This window comes from Cheilinus undulatus, linkage group 24, assembly GCF_018320785.1.
Source record: "Cheilinus undulatus linkage group 24, ASM1832078v1, whole genome shotgun sequence".
In the NCBI taxonomy this organism is placed as follows: domain Eukaryota; kingdom Metazoa; phylum Chordata; class Actinopteri; order Labriformes; family Labridae; genus Cheilinus; species Cheilinus undulatus.
The window spans coordinates 27,100,287-27,115,143 of NC_054888.1; the positions used below are offsets into that span (position 1 = coordinate 27,100,287).

Below are 14,857 nucleotides of genomic sequence, written 5' to 3' on the forward strand. Positions count from 1 at the left end.
CATGTGAAAGGAGATTTTTAAAGTGATAAAAAGATTTTATTTTAATTATGAAGGCAGCAGGAGAAGAAATAATCAGGCAGCAGTTATATAAGATAATCTGTAAAGAAAGTCCCTAAAATATGAACCACTGATCCAAAATTTAAATTAAATATTAGTATTTAAACTAAAAAGCTGGTAAGTATTTTTACTTTATTATTGTTCCTCTTTTGGATTTTGTTTTCAGGTAACTGTTCTGCATTGTGAAGAGTTGAAAGTACCACTGAAATGTAAAATCAATATAAAAATATGAATAATGCTGATATCTAGTTCACTAAAACTTTCTATCAGATGCTGCTGTAAGAATTATTGTAAATGAAAAACACTCAGATATGCTGAGGCAGCAAGGGCAGAAATAATCAGGCAGCAGTTTATTAAAAAATGATCTGCAGTGAGTCTGTTAGCAAAGAAATGAAGGTGAACAAAGAGACGAATGAATTCTTTATAGAACAATAGCACAGGTTATGTAATATTACAGTTATGCTCCTTTCTGCATCAAAATCAATTAAATCTACCTAAAAACATTTCATCATTCATCTGTTATGTAGTTCAGTTAAACTTCATGTCAGTGCGTGTGTTAGACTCTACGTTTAAAGGAAAAAAGTGAGATCTCAGACGGAAAAATCGGACAGTTGTTCCTTTAAAATAATGTGCAGTAAAACTTTCTAAATATGACTTTTAAAACATAAAACTGTTTAAACTGGCTCCAAAGATAAAAGTTGCTGCGTTGGAAATTTTCCTTTCTAAAATCCACACATTTCAAATAAATTTGCTCAAATTTCTGTGAAAATTGTCAAACATATTTTTAAAGTATTCCATTTAAATTTGAATGAAAATACTGAACAGTATCTACACAATTCCCCTAAATATTCAAACAGTAAATTCTCCCTACAGTTCAAGGAGGTTTCTCAACCTTAAAGCACATTTATGTCAAAGATTCTAACAGTAGAAATGATTCTGTGTTAAAGCCATAAAATCCTGTTTTTAATAATGAAATATTTATGACTGAAAGAACAAAAGTCAGTTTTCCTCTTTTAAATATAATTCAGTTAATTCAGACTCTACTACACTGCTCTTATCAAACACGTTTACTTTGTAGAAGCTGAGTTTAAAACATATGTGTTTAAATGTATAGAAACAGGTGTTTTTAAAGTGAAATAAGAAGCATTGGTAGAAATGTTTCTGTAAATGCTGTTACTCTTTTCCACCTTCATTCACCTGATGGGTGGAGAATAAAACCACAGCAGCTTATCTGCCCCTCCCAGCTGTCTTCATCCAACCAAGTCTGATATGGAAGAGGAAGTGAAATTAGATCTTTAAATCTGTGAATGACTGATGATTAAAGGAGGGCTTTAAGGTGAATGTGGTGTTTTTCTGCAGATTAAAGTCTGTGTGAGCTAAATCAGCAGCATGGATCCCAGCATGGAAGAAGAGATGGAACAGGAAGCTCAGAGGTGAGACAGGAAGTCATGAAACCAGTGAATGTAGATTCAGTAGTGATGGCTTTACATTCATTTATATAATCACACCTAAAAGCTGTCCAGGATGGTCCTCTCTAGCCCTTTAACAGCAGCTGTGGGGGTCAGCATGTAGCTTAGTTAGGACATGAAGGCCTGCAGAGTAAAAACTCAATCTAATGCTTCAGTACTGAAACATGCAACTCCTCTAATGTCCACTAGGGGCTGCTTACGTCAGTGAGTAAAGCCTCTTAGAGACTCATGTTAAATGTCTGATATTAGAGCCCGACCGATTTATTGGTGGGCCGATTAATCGGGCCGATTATAGCGTTCACAGATCAATCAACATCGGTCAAAATGTGGCCGATATATGAACTTTTCTTCTCCGTGGTGATTGTCTCCTGTCGCTCTGTGTTGTGTCTCCATGCTGAACTCAGCCCCAGGGCCTGGCCCCTCCCCCTCAGATGCAGAGTGCAGCAGCAGCTCTCCCTCACTCAGTGTTGCCAACTTAACTACTTTGTTACTATACTTAGCGAGTTTTCAGACCCCTCTGGCGACACTTTTTCAAAAAAGCAACTAGCGACAAATCTGCCGACTTTTTCTGGTGTTACCGGAGAGTTTTGGAGACTTTGACGTGAAAGCACATATCGTTGTTGTCCCTCTAACTGAGCAGTGCTGCCGTGGGCCTCTCTCCGTCCCTAAGCACTCACAGGCAGCCTCGTCCTCGCGCAGTTCGACTGCAGCAGAGTAGGGGACTAACGCTCGTTTCAGACTGGGATCGTGTTTTGCTGCTTGCGTGTCAGCTCCGGTTCCTGCCAGTGCGGCTTTCACACAGGGCGCGAGTTTTCTGCCTGTCAGCCGCATCTCCCTGCTCTCAAAGCCCTGTCCTTCTTCATAAGTTTTACCTCAGTAAACACCGCTAAAAGCTACTTGATTTAGTGTACAGAGGAAGTGTGTCAGAACTTTTCAAAATAAAAGCATTCTGTACAAGTGAACGGAGTTTCTCTATAGAAATGCTAAACCAGGCTTTTACTTTGAAAAGCACAAACCAGAAAAGCATTCATATGGTGTTTATCTTTCCTGTGACATATTCTACCAGTGTGGAGACAGAAAGTTTCACTAACAGTAGATCTTTAGAGAACAACTTTATAAAACAGGCACATTTTTGGATTTTACTGTGTAGATGTAAAATAACAAACAAAGATAGAGCCGTATGTCGCCTCTGTATCAAGCAGCTCTCATACTCAAATCTACGGGCACCCCTGCAGGCTAGTAGATACCCGCAGCTCTCTGAGCTGGCTCATAAATATTTGTGTGTACCAGGAACCTCCGTGCGCTCTAAGCGGGTGTTCTTGTTAGCAGGTAATATTGTAAATAAAAAGAGAGCAGCACTCGACAGATCAAGTCGACAGGCTTGTCTTCTTAGCAAATAACCTAAAAAAAATAACTACGACCATACGGGATGCACCAAGTTGAATGTTTAATGCCTAAAGAGCAGACACATCAGTTTTGTTCCCAAACTTTAGAAATCTACCCTGTCCTCTTCAATTTGACATTTTGAACACTGGTAAATGTTTTCATTTAAACTGTTACAAGGCGGACACTGATGTTGTGTTGTACTACTGTTGAGTGCAGCTTAATCAAAGATCAAAATGAATGAAGAGGATGGTTTTTTTTACGTGTGTTCGGTCGGGGGGGGGGGGTATATTCGAACATCATGTTGTCATATTCTAAATTCGTTCGAAGTTGTTTTTTATAAAAGGTGACAGCCCTAGTCTAAGTTGCATCTTTGTGAACACATTTGTGTTCATGTACAGTATATATCCTGTGTATATCAATGTTCTTCTTTCATATATCGACCAAAATATATATATATCGGATCTGCCAATATATCTGATATCGACTTTTCTTTAACCCCCAATATCGGTATCGGCATCGGCCCCAAAAATCCCATATCGGTTGGGCTCTATCTGATATGTTGATGTTTTTCTGCCTCGCCTGGGTGAAAAGGTAGAATGTCTTATTACAGACTTGGAAGAAGATCATGTAACTTTGTAATTTCTAACAAAGAACTGATTTTTTACAACTCTGCCATGGTTTCTCTGGTGTCTTAAAGACCTTTGAGGGTTCGGCACTTTATGTGCATGACTTGTAAATAGTCAGTCAGTCTTTCCCTGTCCACATTGTTCAGGCAAGATGCTCTCTTGCCAAAGACATGGCCATGCAGCCACGCCTCTGCTGTATCAGACCTGGACCAGTGCGCTTTAAATGTAAACCCTCATCCCCAGACTGAAACCAGGTCTGCTTTAAATGTAAACCCTCATCCCCAGACTGAAACCAGGTCCGCTTTGAATGTAATCCCTCATCCCCAGACTGAAACCAGGTCCGCTTTAAATGTAAACCTTCATCCCCAGACTGAAACCAGGTCCATTTTAAAGTAACCCCTGATCCCCTGACTGAGACCAGGTCCACTTTGAACGTAAACCCTGATCAGACTGAAACCAGTGAAGTAACATTGATCATTGGTCTTTGACCCATGGATCCTTCTCTGTGTGATAGCTGATGCAGCGTCTGTAGGAGTCCTTTCTCATGGTCTTTCTCATTGTTAACCTCCAACAGGAAGAGACCAGCCTCCTCTGGACCTGGACCTGGACCCAGCCAAGTCCCATTAAGGAGATCTAATTCCAAGGGTGAAATGCCTTATTTCCAACCAGATGAGTAAGTCAACATCGAGCGATTGGACACAATAGAAAACATCTAAAGTAGAGTCTTTACAGAGGACTTTTAAGATTAAAGCGACAGAATGAAAATTTAGAAAAATATCTAGAAAATTTAGCGCAGAAGTTGCTGTGGGTTTTAGTCTTTATTCCAGTATTTTTGGTAAGTATAAGAAAATGAAATATTTTAAGAGTGTTGAAACAGTGAAACCCCTTCACCTTTAATCTTGCTGACATTCTTCCAGTGTCTCCTTCTTTGTCTTGTCAATGACTGTGTTCAGATGGACTTGAGTATCCTGGTCATTAGTCATATCATGTCTTTTTTTTTATCATATTTATGATTCTTTGTTTACATGTGCACAGACAAACCTGGATATTCATATATGGGACAAACTAGTATCCTGGTTTCTGATCCCTGAATCATCTGTGGTGTTATATTACAACACAAAACGAGACAAGTTTAAAATTTGAAATAAATTAGATCACTGTCAGTTATTTTGGGTTGAACACAATTAAATGCCAACCTCACGTTGCAGACATGGAGCCCACCTCGCTCCAACAACATGAGAAAACCAAATTAATCTCATTTATTTGAAGAATGTGCTTACAGGAAAAAAGACTGAGAGCATGGCGAGCAGTGAAAGAGAGATCTCAAATGAATAAGCTTAATATAACCTGATATTCTGAATTATTAAGACTATTGGATGATTAGAATTATTAACATTAATCACTAAGAAAGTTTGGCAGAGATGCTGAGAAAGAGCGAAGCAACTTGGCGTTGACTGACTTGACTAAATAGCTGGACACTAACACTAAAGAGAGGGGAAGGAGCCGTAGGCCGGACACGGGGCATGACCTAGTTTCTAGGCCATCTGTGCCCGAGGCCAGGAGGCGTCAACACATCCATGTTCCTTCAGTCTCAGGCTGTGGTGAAGTTAAAGCCTCATACTGGGCACCATTCCCTCCCTGAACTGCTGCTCTTGTTGGGCCTTTATCTTCTCTTGTAAAACTTCACAAAATTTTGATTGCACACTGCAACCCACTGAGATCTTCTGAGGACTTTAGGACTCTATGATGTAAAGTTCTGTCCACTCAGCAGGTCCTGGCAGATATGTCCTACTTTTATGGAAAGAAAATCCTTGCTACGGTTTAATCCTGAAAGATCCGTGTTGCACAAAGCAGAGTGGAAATGAACATACCTTACTGAGCCCACAAATCTCAGAAATCTTAACCCAAACCCAGCTGACTGTCTTTCTCTTTTGAACCAGGATCATTCAGAGACCGGCCTCCCCTGTACACTCACCAAGCGCTCACTCAGCTGTGAGTGACTCTTCAATGGTTGAACCACTTTACTTCAAAAAACCTGCATCAGCAGATCAGTAAGTCAACATCAGTCTAAGAATCTCAGAAAGATTAGCACACATCTGACATCGGTAAGAATCTCTGAAATTTAGTAAATACAAGAGTGGCAAACAAGGTGGTACAGGTTCTTCTCCATTCTTTTGGTAAATAAAAAGATAACAAATATTCAAACAGTACTTTTTCCAAACACAGCCAATAAGCTTTCTCCTTTTTAACCAGGATCGGTACAGGACCGGCCTCAACCAGTGGATACTCATCCATGAGTGACAATTCCATGGACCCACCGCTTTATTTCCGGGGCTCTCATCCATCACAGAAGTAAGACCATTTCAGATTACTTTATATGTTAGAAACATCAGAAAACATCCAAATGAGCAAACTCCTCCAGAGGACTATTTCTGCTAAAATTCAGACCGACCTGAGGAGAAAACTGAGTCGCTTCTTTTGTAGAAAAGTGGTATAGAACTTGTCCCTGATTGTGACGAGTCTTGGTTCCAGTATGTTTTGAAAAGTTGGTGTATGCCAAAGAAAGAAGCAGCCTAACCATGTACTATAAGTAGTGCAGAGCTGGTCAATGACCACAGGGGCACAGAGAATCCTAATCCTCATATGTGACTTTAAAGATGGTGGACATACAACAAAGAAAGCTCCCTGGCATGGCTGAAGAGTCTGCCATCTCAGGATGGTCTCTTCATGGCTCAGAAACCCAGCAAACGGACTTTAATTCTGACATCAGTCACAAATGTTCGTGTGGGTGAAGGCACTGTACTGATATAAACGGGCACAGCAAAGCAAATCAACAACACATAAGCAGAGGCAGAAAGAAAATGTATCTTTTAATGAGCACACATGAAACAGGTCCCACAGCGAGTTCTGCCCAGATAAAACCTCTTACGTGTGATCACAGTATGTGATTAGAGTCTGATGTCTAACGGATCCAGGTGTGAGCAGAGGTCAGTTCATTGATTTTACTTCCATGGTTCCAGCAAGTTAAAAGTCTAGTCAGATTCAGCTTTAGTAGAAGAGTAGGGCTTGTATCATCCTTCAGGCAGTGATAGACTCGTTTCATGTCCTTTTCTGCAGGAGTCCTGTCCAGATGAAGTCAAAGGAAGAAACTCTTTATACTTGACCAGCCAATCGCAGATTTTCTGCTGGCGGTGGAATGGCCCTTGAGGAAAGGCCATAGGACTTTTTTCACCTTGGACCTTCTGCAGAGTCATAAGGGCTTGTGCGCCGCGGTGCAGCGCTCTAGACTCGCTTCCAGTGGGCGAGGTAGCTTGCCTTTCTGTAGGAGCAAACCCGTGGCGCTTCGGTGCACGGCACGCACGCTGTATATGGAAATTCGGGGTTAGGTCTCCTATCAGAGAGGTCAACGTGTCTTCTCTGTAGATCCTGGGATTGTGAGACCCTCTCAGGCTTTAAAACTGGCTTGTAGGCTGAGTCTTTGTTTGCGAACTACAAAATGTAGTGGCAGGGCTAAGTGGGGGATTGGGATTGAGCCTTTAACACTGTTAGTTTCTCAAGCTGTGCTCTACAACTTTAAAGTAGATGTCACTATTTTGAGGTTTTTCTCTTCGTTAAACAGGATCCAAGGGAGAGAGGACTATCCAGAATCTGAGCTCAGCGGTGTGTCCTTCAAGAGTGACCTCTCCATGGAACAGCCCCTGTATTTCAGGGATCAGACTCTACCATTGGCTGGGTAAGACAACCTCTAGTTACTTAACATCTACTTAAGAAAAGAAAAACACAAAGTCTGAGAAAAAACAAAGTCTGAGACCACATAGGCAACCCTGGTGGGCAGGAAGTGCCTGGACGCCAATGAGGTTATCAAAAGGGAACCTCCCTGCATATGCATGGCATATTCTAGGATTGATGCTGCAGCTCCCTTGTGGCTGTTATAATGTAAAAAGTGACTTTAATCTCCAGAGAGGCGTCCAGACAGTTCAGTGGGTGTTTTAAGGGTTTTGACAGGGCTCCAGCAGTGATGGTGACCAGGTCTCTATCATTTCTCCACAGAGGCGGTGCTTCTAAACAACAGCATCAAACCAAACTGAAGGACATATTCAAGGTCTGTACATGTCCAACAACACTGACATTTATTCTGTTCTCACTATGCACGCTTTAACTGGACTGTGTTGTGCCTGAAATATGCTGTTCCAGGAAGTGGATCAGAAAATCGTCACTTTTGTGAGGAAAGAGCTGGAGAAGATGTTTCAGAGTTTGCTTGACCCAGAAAGCTCTGAGAGTCAGAAAGAAGATGAGGAAGACAGACAGAGGGGTGACAGCAGAGAGGCCCTACTGAAGATCACGGTGGACTTCCTGAGAAGCATGAACCAGGAGGAGGTGGCTGACCTTCTGCTGAGCAGTAAGAGGATGTCTAAAAAGAGTTAACACGCTGACTAAATGAGACATTTGCCGAAGTCAGTCAGTGATGATATTGATGTGAGGATCCTTGGTCTGAATAAAATATGCTCCTGTGTTTTGCCTTTCCTTCAGAACCTCCATCTTCAGTTTGTCAGCGCAAACTAAAATCCAACCTGAAGGAGAAGTTCCAGTGTGTCTTTGAGGGCATCGCTAAAGAAGGGAACCCAATCCTCCTGAATGAGATCTACACAGAGCTCTACATCACTGAGGGAGGGACTGGAGAGGTCAACCAGGAACACGAGGTCAAAGAAATCGAAAATGCATCCAGAAAACCATACACACCTGAAACAACCATCAGACAGGAGGACATCTTCAAAGCTGTGGCTGGAAGAAAAGAACCAATCAGGACAGTGATGACGAAGGGCGTGGCTGGCATTGGGAAAACAGTCTTAACACAGAAGTTCACTCTGGACTGGGCTGAAGGCAAAGCCAACCAGGACATCCAGTTCACATTTCCATTCACTTTCAGAGAGCTGAATGTGCTGAAAGAGAAAGAGTTCAGCTTGGTGGAGCTCCTTCATCACTTCTTTACTGAAACCAAAGAAGCAGGACTCTGCAGGTTTGAGGACTTCCAGGTGGTCTTCATCTTTGACGGTCTGGATGAGTGTCGGCTTCCTCTGGACTTCACCAACAATGAGATCCTGACTGATATCACCAAACCTGTCCCAGTGGATGTCCTGCTCACTAACCTCATCACCGGACAACTGCTCAGATCTGCTCGCCTCTGGATAACCACACGACCTGCAGCAGCCAATCAGATCCCTGCTAAGTGTGTTGACATGGTGACAGAGGTCAGAGGGTTCACTGACCCTCAGAAGGAGGAGTACTTCAGGAAGAGGTTCAAAGATGAGAGGCAGGCCAGCAGAATCATCTCCCACATCAAGACCTCCAGAAGCCTCCACATCATGTGCCACATCCCGGTCTTCTGCTGGATCACTGCTACAGTTCTGGAGGATCTGCTGAAGACCACCAAGAGAGGAGAGCTGCCCAAGACCCTGACTGAGATGTACATCTACTACCTGGTGGTACAGACCAAACTGAAGAACATCAAGTATGATGGAGGAGCTGAGACTGATCCACACTGGAATGAAGAGAGCATGAAGATGATCCGGTCTCTGGGTAAGCTGGCTTTTGAGCAGCTGCAGAAAGGAAACCTGATCTTCTATGAACCAGACCTGATGGAGTGTGGCATCGATATCAGAGAAGCCTCAACATACTCAGGAGTGTTCACACAGGTCTTCAGGGTGGAGAGAGGACTGTACCAGGAAAAAGTGTATTGCTTCATCCATCTGAGTGTTCAGGAGTTTCTGGCTGCTCTTCATGTCCATCAGACCTTCACCAACTCTGGAGTCAATCTGCTGTCAGAAGAACCATCAACCTCCCAGACACAGTTCTACCAAACAGCCGTGGACCAGGCCCTGCAGAGTCCAAATGGACACCTGGACCTGTTCCTCCGCTTCCTCCTGGGTCTTTCACTGCAGACCAACCAGGATCTCCTGCGAGGTCTGGTGAAACCGACAGGAAGTAGCTCAGAGACTGATCAAGACAAAGTGGAGTACATCAAGAAGAAGGTTGAGGAAAAGATCTCACCAGAAAGGAGCATCAATCTGTTCCACTGTCTGAACGAGCTGAAGGACTATTCTCTAGAAAAGCAGATCCAGCAGTACCTTGGTTCAGGAAAACTTGCCAGAGAGAAACTGTCTCCTGCTCAGTGGTCAGCTCTGGACTTCATCTTGCTCTCATCAGATAATGATCTGGATGTCTTTGACCTGAAGAACTACTCTGCATCTGAAGAGGCTCTCCTGAGGCTGCTGCCAGTGGTCAGAGCCTCCAAGAAAGCTGTGTATGTAAAACGTAATCATTAATACTTTCTAAGCCTGTCACTGTCTGAATAAATAACTGTTAACTAGCTTTCTTACTGCTGTCTCTCCAGGCTGAGTGGATGTAATCTCTCAGAAGAAAGCTGTAAAGCTCTGTCATCAGTCATCAGCTCCCAGTCCTCCAATCTGAGGGAGCTGGACCTGAGTAACAACAACCTGCAGGACTCAGGAGTGGAGATCTTGTCTGAGGGACTGGGGAGTCCGAACTGTTTACTGGAAACCCTCAGGTCAGCAGTCCCAGTTTGTACTTATTGATAGACTGGATATGTCTGGATATGACTGGAACAGCAATGCCCTCATATTTGTTGTTCTGTGTCTTTGCAGGCTGTCAGGCTGTCTGATCACAGACAAAGGCTGCTCTTTTCTAGTCTCAGCTCTGACATCCAACCCCTCCCACCTCAGAGAGCTTGACCTGCGCTACAATCATCTGACTAATTCAGAAGTGGCCAAACTGGAAAATCCAAACTGGGAACTTTGGTATGGCAAAGCCTGCTGCAATCACTGAAAATCAGCTAGTAAACCAAAGAGATTGAAGCGTGCAACACTGCAGCTTTTTGCACTGTTTCTAGGGTTGTTCAATCACTCAGAGAGTCCTCATCAGAAAGAATGAATTTTCTCAGCTGTATGTGACAGAGGGGCTGCCTAGCCACCCCATCCTCCTTAGGGTGTGACCCTGATTGTCTCCATCTTAAATCCACACTTAGCCTTGATCAATTTCGTTGGGAAACCAAAATACCTCCAGACGTCAGATTTTTAAAGTTGCTGGAGCCTCCACTAACTCTAAAACCTCGTCACTCGGTCCCACCCCCCCAGCAACTCGTAGCATTTTTGTGCAGTTAGATCAAAGGATGATGGATACTCAAGGGTCATGATAACTGTAGTTCATCTTACCAGACAACAAACCCTTGGACATGCCAGAGTTTCCTTACAGAACATCTTAAATCAGATGGAAGGACAGCTTGATCTGAAACTGTCGAGGCATGAGCTATGTTTGGGGTTTCCATTGCAATCATTCATATCCTGTGGGTACCTGACGCAAACCCTTGAATTACCCATCTGGTTTTGCAGGAATCGGATGAAAAGTTTGTCATGTTGTGCCTCTCCTTACAGGGTGGAGCCTACTGGACCTGAATGGTTGAGACCAGGTCTGAGGAAGTGTAAGTATTGTTTTAAGATCTCTGTAGCCATGGCTCCTGGTCATACCAATACTAATCCATCATTCTAATCAATAACCAAAGGATCAATTATAACTACTGCTGCTGATCTCTTCATCAGATTCCTGTGAACTCACACTCGACCTAAACACTGTGTACAAAAAGATCCAACTGTCCGACAACAACAGGAAGATGACCTATGTGGAGGAGGACCAGCCGTATCCTGATCATCCAGACAGGTTTGAGGAGTGGCGTCAGGTGCTGTGTAGAGATGGTCTGACTGGTCGCTGTTACTGGGAGGTGGACTGCCTTTGGTACGTTGACGTTGGGTTGAGTTACAGAGGAATCAGCAGGAGAGGAAACAGAGATGACTGTTCGTTTGGAAGGAACGATCAGTCCTGGAGTCTCCACTGCACCAGTGATGGTCGCTTTTGTGTGTGGCACAACAACAAAGGAACCATCTCCTACTCCTCCGCCTCCTCGGCCTCATCCGCTCCTGCTCATACCTTAGGCCCTGTTCGAAACAGAGTAGCCGTGTATGTGGACCATCCTGCTGGCATCTTGTCCTTCTATGTAGTCTCCCCTGACACAGGCAAACTGATCCACGTCCACACCTCCAACACCAGATTCACTGAGCCGGTCTATCCTGCCTTTAGTTTTGGGTTCAGCAATGTTGGTTCCACGGTGTCTCTGTGCTCCCTTAAGGAGGAACATCCTCAGGTATGAGCAGGTCATGTGGGTCGGTACCACTGACTGTATGTAAAGATTGACTCCATTTTCCCCTTTTGTACAAAAGAGAAGCCAAAATATCCTACGCAACTGGTGCTGACAAATGTGCTCATGGGCCAAGTAGGCCTGTGCCTAGAAATCAAAATAGCAACATGTCGACACTTCCTCCTAAAGCCTGATTTATGCTTCCGCCGTCATTGACCATTCCAAGATCTGCATCAAGGGAACCCGCCGCTCTGCAGTTCACCGCCACACCACTAGGGGGGTGTGGCTGTGTGTGTGTGTGGTTTCAGAGGGGTTACATCCAAATCCTTGTTTATCTTCCGGTCACAGTAAACAATGGTGACCGAGGTGAAGATGAAGACTTCGGGCCCTGTTCTGCTCTGGCCTCCTTATGGCCATCCTCCAGACCTGCTTCAGGCCCATGTCCCATCTCTCCAGGTACCCCCTGCCCCCCTCCACAACGCACATGGCACATGGCCGCCACAGACAACTGGTCCAATCTACCAGGTCCTGGGTACCCAGTATGCTGTGAGCTGATTCAGGGAAAGGGTGCCACAGCTGCTGTTCCTGAATCCATCAGCGGACTCTCCCCATCCCTGCTCTCCTGAGTACATCAGCATTAAACACACGGTCTAACAACGATACCCAAAGAGAAGTCACAAAGGGGTCCGGTCAGTACCTCAGTCCATCAGTCAATGTCCAGGCCTCACTAGAGTAAGACCAGGAGGACCGAGGACTGAAGACTTTCATCTGCAGACTCAGATAGCCAGAACACCACACCAGGTTGCCCAGTGAACCCTTCGCCCCCTCGCTGGTTAGGATCAGCTTCACTAGTCCAAGTAGGCTAATAGTAAAGAGAGACCAGAATACTGAATAAGAACAAAAGCAATAAAACGCAGCAGAGAGTTTCAAGTTTAAAAAAGTAAAGATCATTGTTTTGGTATTTAGTCATAGCTCAGAGATTATATAGAGCGGTGTTGATCAACTCTGCTCAACCAGAGAGCCACATTGTTGAAACTTACCTTCGCAAGAGCCACAATCTAAGAGGTCGAAAGTGGCAAAAACAGCTTTAAGTAGCAATAACAATAAGTTAAGATGGCAAAAATTGTCCAAATGTGGCAAAAAAAATGAGAGAAAAGTGGCAAAAAAAGGGAAACAAGTGGTATTTAATGGCAAAGATAGCTTAACTGGGTGAAAGTGGCAACAAATTGAGAAAAAGGGCAAAAATAGGATAAATGGGACAGATAAGTTTGACAAAGCTTTCTGTATCAGTCTGGAAACAAACTGATTAATGTGAATAATTTCTGAAGTCAAAGTTTCCCTTTCTCAGGTTTTCTGGGGGGGCCACACACTGAGTATCAGTGATGTGGAGGATATTTTCGTTTATTTCTGGATCCTTGAAGCATCGCCTTCTCTGTTACCCTCTAGAAGATAAAGCTAACTATCAGTAGGGACCAGCTGGGATAGCAGTGCCCCCCCCCCCAGACTAACCCCCTCAGGTGGGGGGTTCATGTGTCAGTTTGGCGCTGATAAGCTGTGGAAAGTTCCCATCAGTTAACATGGAGAGGAGTAATGACCTGTGCTGTAGCCAGTCAGTAGACGCTCGAATGTTTTGGCTTCACTTCTGGGTGCTGACGTGTTGTCCATCTTTTTATTCAGGCTGTGGTATGTGAAGGATGACTGTTAGAGAACTTCAGCAGACTTTGTAAATAAATAAAAATGTGAATGAACACATCTGTTACAGCTTCTGTCCACATATAATCTTCAGCATGTGAACTTTGACCTTTGTTCAGCTTTAGTGTGGATGTTAGGATAGAAAGCGTTCCTGTCGGTGTGTTTATGGACTTTATATTTTCTAATGAAGCTCAGACGTAGTTTACACAGTAGAGCTAATGTAATGAACTTTATTAACGCACCAGGAGCCTGAAGCTAAGCCCCGCCCCCTCTGATGGGACCTGCTCAGCGCTGAAGCTGTTCTTATTTTTATTGAACCAGAATGTTTCTTACTGTAGCTGTGAATGTTTACTGGCTGTTGAATAAAGACTTTAAATATAATCAGAGTCTGTGTGGTTTTGGGTATATTGTACCGGTCTATACCTGTGACTTTGATGCAGATTAGGTCAGATTAGCCATAGTCCAAATAACAGATAAGAAGAACTGTGCAGCATATTTAGAAAAAATGCAAATTCAAAGGACAAAAATGCAGCAGAAACAAGCTGCAGCGTGCTGCCAGTCCCGTGAATGTAAAAGTGAACCTTAAATATATAAATGACTGAAAATCAAACACGGGTTCAGAGGACGACTGATACTATCAAGGCTGGAACAGCTGAGCCTGGTTCTTCTCAGATGCTAGAGTTTAAAATTACTCCTTTCATCGTGTGCTAACTTTAAGATCCACCAGACCCAGCCTGACACGTTAGGTCTTTCTGGAGTCCAGGGTCCAGGTCTAGCCTCATTACGTTGTTTATCGCCCGGTAAACAGTTGGACATGTTATCTCCAGAGCTGTTTATAGATCAGTGGTCTGATCTTAAATTCACTTCCTCCTGCATGTTTGAGTTTCCATCACCAGAAACCTGAGTCAGGCTTCAGTGAGAGCAGCCGGGAGACACAGCTACAGGAAAATCTTTCTCCAGTTTATCTACAGCTACAGGAGAATCTTTCTCCAGTTTATCTACAGCTACAGAAAAATCTTTCTCCAGTTTATCCACAGCTACAGGAAAATCTTTCTCCAGTTTATCTACAGCTACAGGAGAATCTTTCTCCAGTTTATCTACAGCTACAGGAAAATCTTTCTCCAGTTTATCTACAGCTACAGGAGAATCTTTCTCCAGTTTATCTACAGCTACAGGAGAATCTTTCTCCAGTTTATCTACAGCTACAGAAAAATCTTTCTCCAGTTTATCTACAGCTACAGAAAAATCTTTCTCCAGTTTATCCACAGCTACAGGAAAATCTTTCTCCAGTTTATCTACAGCTACAGGAGAATCTTTCTCCAGTTTATCTACAGCTACAGGAAAATCTTTCTCCAGTTTATCTACAGCTACAGGAGAATCTTTCTCCAGTTTATCTACAGCTACAGGAGAATCTTTCTCCA

General features: G+C 43.5%; 1 protein-coding gene across 4 annotated transcripts in view; it reads left to right on the forward strand.

The window, feature by feature from the left end:
- LOC121506087 (NLR family CARD domain-containing protein 3-like) overlaps positions 1 to 13,811 on the forward strand; it is a 15,923-nt gene extending 2,112 nt beyond the window's left edge. Inside the window, exons 2-13 of one of the 4 annotated variants that reach the window (XM_041781615.1) lie at positions 1,417 to 1,490; positions 4,113 to 4,211; positions 5,479 to 5,589; positions 5,792 to 5,890; positions 7,158 to 7,271; positions 7,589 to 7,640; positions 7,733 to 7,937; positions 8,069 to 9,839; positions 9,930 to 10,103; positions 10,201 to 10,353; positions 10,987 to 11,033; positions 11,152 to 13,811. In XM_041781615.1, the coding sequence (XP_041637549.1) occupies positions 1,447 to 1,490; positions 4,113 to 4,211; positions 5,479 to 5,589; positions 5,792 to 5,890; positions 7,158 to 7,271; positions 7,589 to 7,640; positions 7,733 to 7,937; positions 8,069 to 9,839; positions 9,930 to 10,103; positions 10,201 to 10,353; positions 10,987 to 11,033; positions 11,152 to 11,756 (3,474 nt within the window). In that variant the 5' untranslated portion in view covers positions 1,417 to 1,446 and the 3' untranslated portion in view covers positions 11,757 to 13,811. Of the gene's footprint in view, positions 1 to 1,416; positions 1,491 to 4,112; positions 4,212 to 4,264; positions 5,891 to 6,655; positions 7,272 to 7,588; positions 7,641 to 7,732; positions 7,938 to 8,068; positions 9,840 to 9,929; positions 10,104 to 10,200; positions 10,354 to 10,986; positions 11,034 to 11,151 lie in introns of those variants that run through there. The other 3 variants (XM_041781616.1, XM_041781618.1, XM_041781617.1) reach the window with 3 other exon arrangements.
- Positions 13,812 to 14,857: the final 1,046 nt, after the last annotated feature.